A 17,741-nucleotide genomic window follows, 5' to 3' on the forward strand; every position below is an offset into this window, starting at 1 on the left:
TGATTAAACTGTTGGCCTAGGTGTCATCAGCCGAACTCACTGACCCTATGGCATATTTTACCTATAAAAGGCTCAGAGGCTGTCAATAGATTGGAACTCATCATCATCCGGATCTGATTGAAGCAAGAGCCTGAACTGAGCATACAGCATTGCCTGCCAGTGTCGGCCCTGTCTTGACTGAACAGATAGCTGTACTGAATAGGTTTGGAGTCCCCCTATCAGTGGCAAAGATGATATTCTTAATGCATATGCTTGTAAGTACATGATTTAATAGTTATTTTATGTGATAGGTTATAGGATAGATTTTGCATGTTAATGTGATAGGTTATAGGATAGATTTTGCATGTTAATGTGATAGGTTATAGGTTAGATTTTGCATGTTGACTAGTCAATTGTTTATTATTGTCACAACCTTAATTGTTAAAAGCTTCAAAATAAAATTGCTAAGTTTGAGCCTTGGTCTCTTGTGTCATCTCTAATACTGTATTAACCACAGAATTTAGTAATCTGACTAGAACACCCTCTGGAATGATTTCTGTTTGCATAATAACTCTTGAATTTTATTTATTACTTATTCCTTAAATTCCCAACTTTTTAATAGATATGTAGAGAAATGCTGGTGCCTTTCCTTTATTTTAGTTTCTTGCATCTTCATGTTAACTCTTATAGGTGGGTGGTCAGATATCATTATTGGGTGGGACTCAGTACTTTCAACCAATGCACATCCTCCTGTGATAAACAGGTTTTCATATGTTCATAAGTTAGGGGAAAGTGTTCTGGCATAATGGATTTCAAGGAACACTGTCTCAATAATTAGTGAATCATATACCCTGGAATTAGCCCATTTATCTAGAAGTATCATAAAGTTTTCCATTCTGTTAGTACATTTAATTGCTTCTGGTAAAGTATTCCATAATTGTGTTATTCATTGTGTTATATAACATGTTCTCATCTTCTTATGACAAAGTTTTAAACTGAATTTTAAGTTATGATGTTTGTATGCCTTTGACATGGTTTGCACTTCAAAACCCAAGAATGGCTGAATGAATGAAAACACTTTGTAAGTGAATAAAAGTCTCTCTCTGATATATCTTTAATGTAGAGAAGCTAAACCTAGCTGTTACACCTACTTTTGTCCAGCCTAGCCCATTTAGTGTATCTTGGAGATTAATATGTAAATTCCCAGGACTTCCAGTATGGCTTCTCTCTGAGTACCAAAGTGGTTCCATGGCTCCTCAGTCTGACAGTTGATTTATCCTCTCAAGTGCCTTATTAAAAGTGGAGTAGTGACAGTAACGTGAAGAAAGCTGAATCAGGAAGAAATCTAAGAAGGTGGGATAGACTAAAATTCAGGATAAAAGTGATTTTGGAAGAAATTTCAAGAAGTGAGGAGTGCACCAGAGTAGCTGAAGACATTAAATACAACCTGGACTGAGCTAAAAGACTTGAAGCAAATTCCCAAAGAAAAGCTATTGGTACAGGAACAATGAATAAGTGGGGATGAAACAGCATTTATATGAATATTCCACTGCTATTCGGGGCATAATTGAGGGGAACATTGAATTAAAATCCACGGTGGAAGTGGCAGAAGCAAGGCTAGATTGTGCAGAAGAAAAGCTGACATTTAAAGAATATATTGAGAGAAAATAATTTGAAGTTAATAAGACGGACAAGAAGTATGATGTACAAATGTGTCAGAAAGTGGTAGCAGAGCTGTTGAGTAAATGGACTCAGATATCATTGGAGGTGATAAGGATTGAGCTTCTACGTAGAACAGTGTGAAGATTGAGGACAGAGACTGATTCCAAGCCCCAAAAAATAATATTCTTGAAAACATACCAAAGGAAAAGCTCTTAATGAAGATGTGGAAGCCTAGCAAAAGACTTCTTGTTGTTGAGATAAGAATTTTCATTAACTAAAATTATTCCTGTCAGTCATGAAAAAAGGAAGTATTCCTCCCTGTGATGAAGCTTTGCAGACAGAAAGCAATTCAGAGAGTACTTTACACAGCGATGATCACAATCTTCTTTTGGGGGTGAGGGGGGCTTGCTAACTTACAGAAACCCAGAGGAGGCTTTCAAAATGCTGAGAAAACCTGTTAACCAGGTGGCATTGGAAATAAATGTATCAACAGCATATCAGGCAGGAGACAAGACCAGACAGCATGGGGGGGGGGAGGCATCTTCCCACTAGCCAGAAATCAGGACAAGGACTTTTACTGAGGAGAAGGAAAAAAGGAAAGGAATTTAATAACAGTAACTATATGTAAATAAACTGAACTTAATAAAATGTATAGATGGGTGGTTGTACCTTTGTGATTACCTATCTTGTTTATCTGGACCTTACTATGTGTATACTATGTTGTTAATATGGGGAAAGTGTCCCAGCATACCTTTTAACATTCTTAAGATTACAATTCAAATAACTTGATATTACAAGGGAAAGGAGAATGTGGTTTGGAGAAAGGAGAGGGGAGTATGTGATGTGTAAATCGATACATTGATGGGTGAGGTGGTCTGGAGGAGAGATTGCAAGTACGTGAACTAAAAGGTGAAATTAGTGGAACAAGTATTAAGGGGATTTGTATATTAATAAAAGGGCACTGAATGTCTGGGCAATGGAAATGTAAGTAGCATGTCACTGAAATCCTTTTGACAGTTTAAGAAAAATAAGTTAATACAAGGGATAGGAGACAGTTGCTGAGAACAACCTGAGCTACGGAACACACTGTAGACAATAAGTCAGTTTGATTCTTCACATAGATATTGGTATATAGCCCACTCTTAAATGTTAAATAAGTGTTATTTTAGCACTCTTTATAGACCATAACACAACTGTGTTAAAGATTTAGCAATACAAGGGATAGGGAGGCTGTGGCTAAAAAGAAAAGCAAATGTAGACGTGTATGTGGTGCATGAGACATCAATATGTGTGTGTGTGTGTGTGGGGGGGGTCATGATAGGAATCATATAGAATGATGAACCAAATGAGCTAAAGACATCATTCGTAGGATATAAGGTTTACATGGAGGTGCAAAGAAACCATGCCAGCCTAAAACAATAGGAGAGAAATAGGGGAACAGGAGCTTAGTTGCAAACTGACTGACCCTTTAGGCAAAATGTATGAAAAACACTAAATTTGTATGGGACTACAGATAAATAATCCCCCAAGTCAGGATCCTGCAAGCTCATATTATTTTTTATCTCTGAAGATAGTGTCAGTCAAAGAATGGAAGATAAAATGAATAGATGGGGAGAGATAAAGAATTAGGTCAGGAGAGGGATCTGTGGACAGACAAAGGTAAACACCTCAGATGACTAGCTAGAGCTGCCATGGTAATGACAGATAAACAAGTAAGAGAAGTGCTTATTAATAGGGTAGAACTGATGCCAAGAAAGCACTGAATGTAAGTATGTACATAGTTAAAAAAATTGGGAGGAGGGGTAGCACAGCATAGGTATCAAGGAAAAGATATTTAGCAAGGCAAAAGAAAGATTGCAAGACTAAAAGACATAGTGAGATGAACAGACAATCAGATATGGAATTGAATAGAGCTGGGAACAATGTGTTAGTTAAGGAGGAGAAAGTAAGAGAAGATAAAATAGAAGAAAAGATGACAAAAGAAAAACAAATAAAAATAGGGTCCTGAAATGTGATTGGGTTGAGTGAGGCAGTAAAGAGGGAGCAAATGCTGTGCTATGCAAGAAGAGGGTGATCACATTTCATAGCACTGCAAGAAGCTAATTTAAAACAGAGAGAAATTAAATATTTAAATAGAAGAGGATACTGTGCTGGCTGGTTCCATGTGAAATTATAAAAGGCAGTGTGGGACTATGGTACCAATGAAAGAGCATACTTATTTCATGAAAGAAGAGAAAATAGAAGAGGTATGTTTGCAGGTGTAAAAGGAAGCAAAGCAGGTATTAAGGTAACAATGCCCCCAAAAATGATGGTTAAATAGGTAAGGGGGGGTGCTGGCTAAGTGAATTACATCTAAAAAAATGACTGAGTATATTAGTAGGGGACAGAAACTTAGTCATGAGAAGCAATGATGAAAATAAGGGACAAGAATAAGGATAATATCAAAGGAGGGTAAATATATGAGGAGATTTATGGAAATGACAGAATGGAAAGATGTGTGGAAAACAGTGAACAATGGGCAAGAGGATGGATACACACATTATCAACTATGATATTTGGTCAAGAACTGGTAGGGCTTATATAAACGTACAGGAATGACAAAGGGTGGAAGACATATACTACGAAACTGTAACCTTATCAGACCATGCATTACTAGGGGTGGTTCTGAGAATAAGGAAGGGGAGGCACCTAGAGAGACATTGAAGATAGCCAACCCACTTACTAGAAAAAGCAAATAATAAAGTAGTGGTAGCAGGGATTTTGAATAAAGCATTAGCAGAGAAATTACAATGGGATGACACAAGCTGAGATGTGTAAAGCAGAGAGTAAGAAGTGACTTAAACTTATGGCAAAGGACAAATACTCAGAGACTTCCAAGATGGCTGCAAATTGAGTAACAGATTAATTTTAGCTCTCCCAGTATGAAAACAGAAATTTAGAAGAGAGAGAGAGAGAGCCAGTAAACTCATATTTTTGGCTAGTAGGTGCACTGCCTGTATGCCAGCAAAAAAGAAATTCAGAGAACCTGAAGAAAATCAATCACAAAAGGTAAGGAAAAAACACTGACTAGGAAGAATTCTGCAGCTGTTCAGCAAAAAGCAGTGCAAGCTCCAGCTCTGGTGCAAGATATGACTTCCAGTGATCTAGAGGAATATACAAGTCAAATGTACTCAGAGCTGATTAAACTAAACGGAACACTGATGAGTATATTAACTCAAATAACAAAAGGCTAAAAAAATGAAATAAGCTTTAAACAGATATTCAGATGAGATGATAAAGCTGCAAAAATCAGAGGAATATAAGACTGCTCAGGAAAAGATGTTTAAAAACATAATAGAATCAGAGGACAGAGCACATAGGGAAAACCTGAGAATTTCAACTGTACCAGAGAAGCTGGAAGGAATAGACTACATTAATTTTATGAAAGCACAAATAAACAACTAGACTAGTATTCCACAGTGGGAGTTGTTAGTTGAAGGGGGACATCGTGTATATTCCAAACCTGGCCATGAGAAAGCAACCTACACCTTTAATATTAAAGATGCAATCCTACCAGCAGAATAAGTTGATTCTAACAAAACTGTGGCAGAAGGACAAAGTACTAAAAGTGTTTTGTGGAAAATTATTACTCACTAAAAGATTAGGCTATCAGATTATAGGTTGTACATTTCAGAAGGTAGTGTAATTGATATATTGCTAATAAAGAGAGAGAAAATCAGTTTAGTCCTAGAAATTACCTTTCTGGAATGCTGGAGGGGTAAGTACACCAGACAGAAGAGAAGCAAATGTATTCCACTAATCAGGGAATTCTGAGACATAGGCACGAGATTCAAACTGCTGTATGAAGCTATCTTTAAAATATTAATTCCTGGATGGACAAAATAATTTTGTGATGCAGGATATACAAAGGAGGAATACAAAAGTTTGTCCAACAAAAATTAAGCTGTGAAACAGAAGGAGATTGTTCTTCTTGTTGTTGTTCTTCTTCTTCTGGTAATAAAGACCACAAAAAGATAGTGCTAGTGAAACTTTTTCCAATGTTTCAAAGGAGAATAAAACACAAGAGTTGACTAGAAGAAGTAAAAGTATGTTGGAAATAAAGCAGATGCTGGATTTGGGAGATGGAGATAAACAGAATAAAACCAGCAACTCGGAAATTGACAAATAAAAGTGGGATTACAAAGCATTAATTATATTTGTGAAATATGACAGAACAAGAAAACCTGGAATTATTGGACTTTTTTGACTTTGTTAAACTTGTAGGGGATTCTAAAGCATATGCCCCACTTCATGTCATTAATGTTTGGAAGAACACTTAGGAGAGGGGAAACGGAAGAGAGTAAACTGTGAGTAAAACAACATTTTGTTTCTAAGAGTAGTATTTGTTATAATCTGCATACTATAAAGTAACATTTTCTCATTTATTTTCAAGGGCAATGGGGATACTAAAGTAAATAGGTGTCACCGTTTTTCCTTCTTTTCTCTTTCTCCTTGCTCAGTTTTAAGAAATGTAAGCACTGGAATGTGAAAAAGAACAGTCTGGTCAAAAGAACATGACGCAAGAAAAATGGATGTGCTTTTTCTCATTCTTGCATAGGGGAATCATTGGATTGATGCTCTTGGCTTGACCTAGTAACAAGTTTTAAGAGAAAGCAAATAAATAAAAAAGAACATTGAATATAATAAAGCATTACAAATGCTTGTAGAAGCAACTCTGGTTCTCATTTTTCCATGGAGACACTCTGATAACGTCCAGTAAAAACAGAATACTTTTCTTTTAATGACTTTCTTTCAATGGTTAGGGGATAATGTTTTCTGAAAGCATTCAAGTGTTTTCCCAGTCTGGGACAGCAATAAAGATGAGACAAAACCCAACAGCACTTAGTAGAAGCACAGGCTGTAGCATGCTTCTTTGCATGGATAACCTTCATTTTAGCTTAACCCAAGTCTGTAAGTGTAGCTGTCAGTTTCGGACAATAGTTTCTATTAGGAAGGTATGGCTTTTAATAAAATAAAAAGTTTTCTAAGATATGACACAGTCTCAAATGGATATAACAAGAAACATCTGTATAAAATACCAACCTGCCAAACATTAGTGTATGCATGTTACCTTAAAGTTGGAACTAGATACTTAACAAAAAAAGCTGTTACACATAAAAGATGGAATAATAACTTTTTAACATAACGGCACTCTCTGTATTATCTTTAAATGTTAATGGTCTCACAGATATATATATAAAAAGGAGTAGTGAACTATACTAAAAATGTAGAGTACAATTAGCTATGCTACAGGAGACATTTGTTAAGAACAAAACATGTGAATTTGATAAAGAAAGGTTTTCAGGACAGTTATTCAGCAGAATACATAGGACAAAGGAAAAGAGGAGTACTCATATGAATTGTAAGAGGAGCTCCAATAGTGATAGAAGAGGGAACAAGATGATAATGATTGTATATTTTTAGTACTAAGGGGCTGCTGGCAGGGTAGGAGTATTACACTGACATCTATTTATATTCCAGCTAAAACTGCTATAATGGAGCTTAAGAAAATTCTGGGAGGAATAATCAGCTTTCAGCAGGGAATATTACTTATACGTAGGAACTGGAATTTGATTTGCAGCAGGGAATATGTGTCTGGGGAACCCAGAAGGGAAAATATAAGAAAGGAGGGTAGATTCTTGAAGAAATCTATGAAAATATTTGGCATGGAGGATGTGAATTCATTAGTAGGAATTCAGAATGAATTTACATATTATTCCCCAAGATACAAAAACTGGCCTAGGCTAAACTTAAACACTGGCACTTTTGTACCTATCTGTTGAAAAGAAAAAAACATGTAAGGACTGGGTAGTGGAAATTATTCGGGAGTTATTAGAGAAGACAGAAAGTTCTTCTGAAAATATAGGGAGTGGGATAAAATTAAAATGGAGTTTAAAAATAGGATGGAAATAATAGAAAGAGAGATATGGTTAAGAAGTAACAAAAATTATTTAGAGGGACTGACACATGTTAAAGTATTGCAGAATAAGGGAAATCTCACAGAACAATAAGAGAAGCAATTGCAGAATGCCAAAAAGAAAATAAGAGTTTACCTCAATAATATGCATGAGTTTGGAAAGATTGCTGTTAAGCAACTGTTGTTTTTTTTTTTTTTTTGATAATAACCTCATAGCACAAAAACTTTTAGCACAATGACTCAGCTAACAGAAAGTACAAAACGTTGTTCCCAAGCTTAGGAAGCCTATAACAAGAAAGATAAGAAACACCGTATCGGTACTAGAAATATTTTGGAAATTTATGAAAGTCTGTATAAAGCAGAGAAATATGGAAATCAGGAAAAGGTACAAATGGAAATGTTTATGGGAGAATTTAATATGCCAAGGTTAGAGGTAGATGAGGCTGAATTGCTAACAATTAGGATAGGAGGAGATGAGATAAAAATTGTGATGTATAACCAATCCACAGGAAAGTCCCCATGAATAGATGGCATTCCCATGGAAGTTTAGAGGCTAGGAGGAAAAAAAATTGATAAAGATCTGGAAGGTTTTTTAACAGTATTTTAAGAGGATGAGAAGCACCAACATCCTGGAAGAAAGTGGTGGCTGTAATACCTAAAGAGGGTAAAGACCTATCAGACCCAGCGCTTCGTACACTCCCATTTTGATTGTAAACCATGATTACAAAGTGTTTATGTCTATAATGCCTAAAAGAATGACAAATGTGATGCCAAAATTGATAGATATGGAATATGTGGTTTTGTGGAGGAGAGGCAAACATTTGACAACATTAACAGAACAATGATGATCCAGAAGGAAACAGAAAGTAAGAAAATACCACTGTTGTTTGTAGATCTTGATGCAGAGAAATCATTTGACAGAGTAAGCTGGGAGGTTATGAGCAGGGCAATGGAAGCATTTGCATTCCCTGATAAAAATTATAAGGTTGATTAGGAGGATATACGAGGGACTAGAGGTAAAACTTAAAGTAGGTGGGTTCCTGTCTGATAATTTCTGTTTGAACAGAGGAACCTGGCAGGGGGTGTCCTCTTTTCCCTTTGTTATTTGCGTTATATTTAGAACCATTGGCAAAGAAAATAAGGGACTCAGAAATTCAAGGAAAGCTGGCTCTGTTTGCAGATTATATTGTTTTATACCCGATAAAACCAGAAAAGGACATTTTAGTGCTGTGGAACATTTTGAGGCAGTTTCAATTTTTTTTGGAATACAAAATGAATGAAGCTAAAACAAAGGGAATAGCTGTAAATTATGTACTCGCACAAGAATTAGTTCAGCAATATCCATATTAGGAGTATGGACTGAAACTTAGGAGCATGGATTGAAAGGGATACGTGTGTGGCAGCTAAGGATATGTGGGAAGAGACTAAACAAAAGATAAATCAAAAACTGAGAAATTAGAATCTCTGTTATATGGATATGGATAGCAAGATACAAGCAATTAAAATGTTTTTTGTCCTTTTAGTTTTATATACAGGTCAGGCATATTGTTATCAACCAGAGGAGAAGTTGTAGATAACAATTAATAAAGAGCTGAAGGATTTTTATTGAGAGGGGTAGACAGCAAGATTCAAGTGGGATAAGCTGATTCTTCGAACAGAACAAGGCAGTTTAGGATTACCCGATTTTAAGGGGTATTTCAGAGCTACACATTTAAGGCTGCTATACATAGCACAAGCCGAAACCTATAATTCAAAGTGGAAAGGGATGATGATGAAACGGGGGGAAGCTCAAGAAACAAGGAGAGACTGGGATTTGCAGAATAACAATAAACATAGAGAATATTATATTATACCATGACTAAACCAAATATAACTGTACAGTCTCTGCTTATATATCATGCAAGCAACAGAAGCAATCTAATAACTGCTAAAGCAGATAGGAAACTGCAAACATAAGAAAATGCCACAGCAGCTATCTATAAAATCTACTAACCCATATATTACCAAAACTATGAAGCCAAACACAAACAAACAGGTTCTTACTAAGCTGTTAGTAACCTATAAGTATTGTTTTGTATATCTAGTGTCTGGAAATTCTGGGCTTTTTGCATAATAGTAACAATGCATAATTTCTTTCTTATCCTAAATAGTCCACTTTATCATCCTTATGGTTTTCTTTGGCCTGTCAGTTTTTGTGATTTTTGTAGACTTCTACTTACTTTTACAACAAGGGGGCCATCCTCCCTCTGGGCCTGGCCTGGCCCCATTGTAGGAATGTTTCTATATTTTGAGGATTCTACATTGCCATCTTTTCCAGTCCAGGCACCAGTGTGCCTACTAGGATTGGACACTTTTTTTATCCTGGGTCTTGTGCACTCAGCTCCCTTTTTTAATTTTTAACCCACTTCTGACCATGATATATGCTTGTTTTTGACTTACGTCTGTCTATGACATATGATAAATGTCCATGATAAATACAGTCTATATATCAGTGTTGCCTTGGTGAGATTTTGTGAAAAACAGGGTCCACCTTGCGAAGGTACTCACCAAGACTTGAGGATGAATTCAGTTTCACCACTACTACCTTCCTTTGCTTGCTGACTTTTCATCTCCCCATTGGGACCCCAGTCCTGTAAGGACATTTCAATGTTTCAGCTACTGGATACTCAAGACTTTTTTACTTTTTGGCTTTTCATGGGGACATTATAGCCAATAAAACCAAACCCCACTAGCTGTAGACATGCATGTTTTGGCTTTTTTTTACCCTATTAGTATAGCATAAGTGGATTGTTTGGCTATACTTTAGAAACACAGAAGTAAAAATCAGGCCTGATATCCATAAACATTAGGATGGCTGCAAAATATCCCAAATAACATCCAAACCAAAGGCTAAAAAGGTTGTAAATACAAACCATTCTGTAAAAACTGAAATAATGACCCAGTTAAAGTAGAGTTTGCACTGTGTAATACCTTAAATTTCCTGTAATGGAGTCCCATGGGATTTATGCAAATGATCCCCTAAAAACATGTCAGTGTTTCAGTTACATGGCTACTGAATGCCCATGACTTTTTCCTTTTTAAGTCTTTATGGATACATTCAAGTCAATAAACTCAAACTCCACTAGCTGTAGACATGCATGTTTTGGCCGTTTTTTAAATTTTGTCCATAAACCATATACAGCGTGTATATGTGTACATATATATATAATAAGACAAAATATTAATTTTGATTTATTTTATTTATTTTTATTTTATTTTGCTTTTGTCTGACTGGGTTTAGTCAAAAACACTTTTTCAGCTGAGGCCCATGGAGAAATGCTCCAACATGTTATAAACATTTCAAACAAGCATTCAGTAAGATACATGAACCGACATTAAGTGATGTACATTAACAGTTACTCATAGATTTGCTAATTAGATTACATTAATATGAAAACAGAGGCAAATACTACAGTATAAAAGATTATGCATTAGTAAAGATATAGAAAACTGAGCATTTGAAAAGGTATATTAGTGAGTTTATCAGATAGATAGTACATCGTGATTATTGCTTAGAAGTTCAAAGAAATGGAGGTGAGGGGAGGAACTAGATATGGCAGAAAATGTTAATATTGTAATTAAGTGGTGGAGTATAAAGCAGGTTCAGAGACAACTGTATGTATGGCTATCATAAGGTTTATATTAGAAGGATATAGAGGTGACATTGAGCAGTGTCATAAAACAAAGTATATAGCTGAGAGATGCTAATAAAACTACTTAGTTATTGTTGAAATTCTGTATTCTCTCATAGTAGTTTAGGCTAAGTTCCAAGATAAATTCAGACAGCTAACTCCTGGTTGGATTTTTAGCAGAATAGGTTCAGGCTCCTATAGACTGTCACTTCTCTTTCACTGCACAATTCCTAGATACCCGGATCCAGGAACAAACTCTCCTTACAGTGACAGGCCAACTTCTGTGCTTCACACGGCTATAGCCATCCTTCTTTATGCATTACACTGACAATGTAATTGCTTATTACCAGCACTGTTTAAAGATGCTTCAACACTTAATATAGAGGCACAGCTGTATTTTCTTAAAGAAGCACAGCCCTTTCTGTACAGCAGTATTTACAACATTATTTCAAAGACGTATTTTTAACACCTCTTTTCACAATACTATTTATAATATTATTTACACCATATTATGCCGTACTGACCCTCTAACTTGAAACATTCAGTTTTTGTCCCACAAGATAGTCTGTGCATCCTAGACAGGCCAACTGTGTTGTGTTGGGTGAAGCCTGAACGTTTGACACTGGCCTTGAAAAGTTGTAATGAAAATGCCCACTGACAAAGCTTAGTATTCCCTTTCTATTGCTTGTGTAGCTACATTAGGGGGACGTGGTCTGTGGCCAATATAAAGTCCCTGCCCAGGAGATAATGCTATAGTGATGAAAGTGTCCACATGATCACCAGGTGTTCCCTGTTGATAGAGGAGTACCTGGTCTCCATCTAGATTGGACTTAAAAAGCATATGGAGTGATCTGATGTAGTCATTTTCATTCATTCCTGAATGAATGGGTCTCGGATCCAACTTGACCACTTTCTCTACATTCTAGGATCTGACTCTTGAGCTCCTCCCTTTACCCATAATGTCCCTAACCACTGTATTACCCGAGATATCATTTGCTGCTGTAATGATTTGGTCAGGATTGTGTTCTCTTGAGCTCTGGGGTTACTTTGATAGGTTTTGTGAGTAAGATATACAGTTTATCTCTTTTTTTTTTTTTTAGTAAATAATTTCTTTAGATAACCCTTCCTCTGTTTACTCCTTCCTGTAGTGTTTCATATGCTTTTTCTATACCTTTTTTAAGGGTATTTCTTTTTTACCATAGTTAGTCTTGGCCTTTTACTTCTTTACCTTACTTTCTAAGGTAATCTTTGTTACCATTGTTGGTAAACGTTCCTTCTATCTGGTTATCTGGTTATAAAACAAACAAAAAATACACACACACACACACACACACACACACACACACACACATATATATATATATATATATATATATATATATATATATATGTGTATGTATGTATGTATGTATGTGCATGCATATATATATATATATATATATATATATATATATATATATATACAGGTATACTTCTGTTCATCGGAAAAAACAGTTTATTGAAGAACAGAAAGCCGGACTCACTTCAGCGAAAGTGCACTATCGCGAACACCAGTTTACTGAAGCATGGTACAGTGGGAATAAGAAAATATACTATTTTCCCCACTGTAGTGTATAACTAGCGGAGGGTTGGGGGTGCAGGCGGGCTTGCCCCACTGCAAAAATGTGTTTTTAGTGTGGTTTTTTTTTTGTGATTCGGTGAACTGGTGTTCATGAACTTGTTAAAGTGGGTTCAGCTTTCTGTTCTTTGAAAAAATGTTTTTTTGATGAACATAAGTAGACCTATATATGGTATTACAATCTTGTTCCTTACTTTTGAAATTGTTTAATGTCGGTGGCATGGCTGTGGGTTTAAAACGTGCACTGCCTGTGGACATAAGATACCTAATTCTGATGTCCATAAGGAGTGCATTTATTGTTTGGGCCCTTCCCATTTAGAATTGCCTTGCAAAATCTGTGCTAGATTTAACTCGATGGCTATAAGTGACATTTGTAATAAGTTGGTCCTGAAGGGCCTTCTACCTGCTTTTTCTTCCATAGCTTCTACACCAGGAGGCTCAAACCCCTTTCAAAAATCAGAAATCTTTGGAGTCTAGGGAGCATAGGAAATGCTTGCCTGCACAGTCTAAGATCCACTACAATCTCAGAGCCACCTCCTAAAGTTAAAAAAGTGTGGGATATGACACCCTTGGATCTGACTGTCATAGTGTCTAAATCTCATATCTTGAGTTCCAATTTTTCTCTGGAGCTGGTGTCTTCTAGGCTCAAATCTCCCTTTTTACAGTAGACTCCTAAGCAGTTATCTCATCCTCCCTCCACTTCTTCCTTGATCAGGTCCTCCCGAAGTAGATGTGGACATGATGAGGAAATTCCTTACAGCACAGATCCAGATGGGGGTTTTACTGGCTCCATCTCCCAAAGGATCTGTGAAACTTCAACCACCATCGCACCCAGTTGTGACTCCTTCTCCAATCTGACGTGCAGTTTTGGAACCATCAGATCCCAGAGAGCCAAGAGGTGATAAGTCAAAACCGAAGATACCACCTTCCTCTTTGACTCTGTTTCCCTGACATGTTTGGCGCCAATCCCAGTGATCAGGACAAGCCTCAGAACCAAAGTATTGGTGCTGGATCTGGGAGGATGACTTTGGTTCTGAGGTTTTCAGAACCATCGCTTCCCCTTGTAGTTTCTGCACTGGGCAGCTTAGCTCCGACTCTCTGTTCAAAGAGGAGACCCAGGAGGGGCAGAGAATCAGCTGAGCCAAGAGATTTGACTCTGTTGAAGTTTGTTTCTATTTCTCCTAGTCACTCCGCCTTCCAGGTACTGGAGAGGGTTTTCTCCCATCCGAGGTCATCTTTGACTCTCACCACCTTGGATCTTATCCTCATTCCTCCATTGAATTTGAGCTCTAAGCCTTGTCACCCTACTCCACAGGGTCAACCAGCCTGTAAGATCTTCCATATAGTTCTTATTCAGGAACTTCCCATTTCTTGCAATACCTTTCCAGAGCATCCCACAAAAGAGGTTCCTCATCCCACAGAAGAGGTTCCTCAGAAGAGATTGTGCAAGAGGAAGCATTTAGATTCCCCTCAGGAATCTTTGACAGAAGATACTGATTTCAAAGAAAAGGAAGGGTCCCCCCAGATCTCCATCAGAACATGTCTCTTTTGGAGACATTCTAGAAATCATTTACCAGAAAGGTGGTTGGTCCTCCCAAAGACCTTCCCATGAAGAGCTGGTGTTCCTAGAAGCCTTCAGGTCTGACCCATCTTGGGTTACCTTACCCCCACCCCTGCAGATGAACTTATAGATATTGTCTCCTGCCGGGCATGGAAGGAACCAGACTCTATAGAACTGATTCCCAGGTGTACTGATAAGATTCTTGGAGCACCTAAAGACAGACAGTATTGGAGCAAGGGAATCCCCGAAGATGCCATGATTGTTGTAGCAGCCATGAAGAAGGAGCTAGCTGAACAGAGCTCCTCTGTCCATCCCACTAATAGAGAATCTAGGGCATTGGATGGGTATAAGAAGTAGGTTTATACCTCAGCAACCTTTACCTTATGGTCACTGAATGACCTTGCACATTTCACTAGATTACAGAAGGACTTAATTAAGGAACTCGTTAACTCTACCTCTTGGTCCATGTCGGTGGTGGAAGAGAAAACTTATTCCTCATGACTGGCTACTCTACAATCTATATCAAATGTGTCCATGAGGTTAATCTATCATGCAGCCCTTTTAAACATCATTCATTAATGCTCCCTTTGATGGATCTTTTGGTGTTTGGGCCCACCATTAAAGAGACATTTTCCTGCAGTGAGCAAGACCTTGTTCACTGTGGGAATCCATTTTTCCACCCTGCACAGACCTTTCTCTAGGAATCAATGCAGTGGTAACAAGATCTGGTTCTGGAAATCTCAAGGACCTTTTCAAGAATTGTGCAGAGATTTTTCTCCAAGAGGCAAAGGGGGAAATAATAACAATGGAAGATGCCACCTACATAGAAGAGGGGGTCTGCAAAATCAAGGGTTCTGAGATTCCATCTCAAACAGAGACCCTTCAAGTGCTCCTGAAGGGTTGCCTGACTGCTCTTTTCTGGAGAAAGTTGGCGCACTTGTCTTTGCATCCGAAAACCTGGGCAGCCATCACAAAAGACATGTGGGTGCAAACAATCATATACAGAGGATATTTCATTCCCTTTTTACAAGTTCCCTCAATGAAAAGAAATCATCTCCTTGATGTTCCACCCATTCAGTGGGAGTCAGCAGCTCTGTAAATTCAAAAGCTGCTAGACAAGAGTCATCCAAGAGGTCCCACCAGACCAAAGAGGATCCAGATTTTACTCAAGGTTATTTTTTGTGCCAAAGAAAATAGGGGACCTGAGAACTATCCTGGATCTCAGTTATCTGCACCAGTTTGCAAAAACTCCAAGTTCCAGATGGTCACAGTTCAGTCCATTCTGCGTCTGTTACAGAAGGATGATTGGATGTGCTCTGTAGACCTTCGGGATGCATACTATCACATCAACATGAACAGACAGTCCCAAAGATACCTGTACATCCGGCTGGGAGCCATCCATTATTGGCTTAGCGTCCTGCCCTTCAGTCTCACCACAGGCCCCAGGGTGTTCACCAAATGCATGGCAGTGGTAGCAGCCCATCTAAGACTGCATAGATTCAGCGTGTTTCCTTATTTAGATGACTGGCTCCTTACCGCATCAACCAGGCATATCCTAGAAAAAGCCAGGACTTGTATAGTCCAATTTTCCCAATCTCTAGGAATCACCATCAATCTTTCAAAGTTCCAACTTCAATCAGTTCAAGTCCTGGAGTTTATAGGGGGTCATCTAGATACAGTCTATCATCTTGCTATCTTACCACAAAACAGAATTCTTGCCTTGAGATTGCATGCCAGACAAGTTCTTTCTCACCTGTCTCCAGCAGTAAAATTGATTTTCAAAGCCCTAGGGTCGATGGGGGGCATTTCTTTGAATGGACTGCTCAAGGCACATTGGTTCCCAGAAGAGTCCAAACTGCATAGAAATGTCTTGAAGATGATAGTGGTCCTTTAGTGTTTCAGGCCTTTCAGAACTCTCTTCCTCTAGGCACAATTGCTATAAAAATGGACAATATGTCAGTAATGACAACGTCAGATATAAAAGTTATATACTCAACTTAATTATGCATCGGTGTTGTCCATTTTTATTGTTCCTCAACTTCACCCACCTTCCCCCTAGCCATGTCTTTGGGAGTGACTTGAAGTTTTTTATTAGGAAACACAGTTTCTGTTTGAGACTCTGTTCTGTTACTATTACCTTTTTTTCTGCAGTATTATGATCATTTTTATAATGTCTTTTATTTATAAGATAGTATAGTAGCAGCAAACTTGATCTGAGGTAATACAGTGGTTAGGGGCATTATGGGTAAAGGGAAGAGCTCAAGAGTTGTAGCCTAGAATCTACAGAAAGCATCCGATTCAGATTTGAGGGTTGGAGCCAAGACCCATTCATTGAGGAAGAATGAAAATGGACAATACAGATGCATAGTTCTTTTGAGTGCATAGCTTTCATTTCTTCTCCCTCAAAATTCTGTGAAAGCATTGTCTCTATGCCTACCTCTGATGCATAAATATAAACTATGAAGACTTTACTGAAATATTGGGATGCTTAAACAGGTTTTGAACATACATCCTATTGCTATTTAAAAACACTATCTGCCTCTAGCATCTATTTTATTTAGAGCCATTTCTCCTTTGTCAAATCTGTAAAAGGCTATGCTATGAATGCAAATGAGATAAAATTTTTTGATATCAACCATATAACCCCAGGAATGTCCTCAGTTGCTTCTTAGTGCCTGGAATAAGCAGATTGCTCATTGCTTCTAGTTTTTATTTTGGGTTCCTAAAATTCACCTTCCTACCACTTATTCTAAATATTTTTCTTTTGTCATGCCTAAGTTGCTCTTGGAAGTGCTGACTGCCGTCATCATTTGTCTCAGACATTCTAACACAACCTGTGCCTTAGCTAGATGGAAATCCCAATTATCGGAGCATATTATGATACTCTCTAGATAAGCAGTAGCATATCTGACATTGGGCTTTAGGACTCTGTCCATTCATCATTTATTGGTAGCAGAGGTACCATGTAGCCCAAAAGGAAGGAAAGTATATTGGAATGAACCATCTGGTGTTGAACAGTCTGTTTTCTCCCTTACATCAGATGGTAGAAGGATTTACCAGTACTCCTTTTTCAGATCTAGTGTGGACAAGAATTTTGCCTTACCCAAGTGGGTAACTGTCAAATTCTGAAATGCTCTTTAGATTCCTAAAATCATTGCAGAACCTGATTGTTCCATAAGAGGTTTTAGACTAACACTATTTTTTTTAAAAAAAACCCCTTTTAAAATTTTCCCAAAATCAAACCCCCTTTTGGACCCCCATTTTTGGGTTTTCCTTTTTCCCCCTTCTTTAAAA

General features: G+C 37.6%; 1 protein-coding gene across 1 annotated transcript in view; it reads right to left on the reverse strand.

Moving 5' to 3' along the window:
- Positions 1–17,741, reverse strand: part of MARCHF6 (membrane associated ring-CH-type finger 6) — a 2,699,933-nt gene that overhangs the window by 2,120,522 nt on the left and 561,670 nt on the right. The window contains exon 6 of the mRNA XM_044064887.1: positions 1,776–1,798. Within this exon, the coding sequence (XP_043920822.1) occupies positions 1,776–1,798 (23 nt within the window). The remainder of the gene's footprint in view (positions 1–1,775; positions 1,799–17,741) is intronic.

Source organism: Protopterus annectens, chromosome 3.part0 (genome assembly GCF_019279795.1).
Source record: "Protopterus annectens isolate FY-2018-M chromosome 3.part0, PAN1.0, whole genome shotgun sequence".
Taxonomy (NCBI): Eukaryota; Metazoa; Chordata; order Ceratodontiformes; family Protopteridae; genus Protopterus; species Protopterus annectens.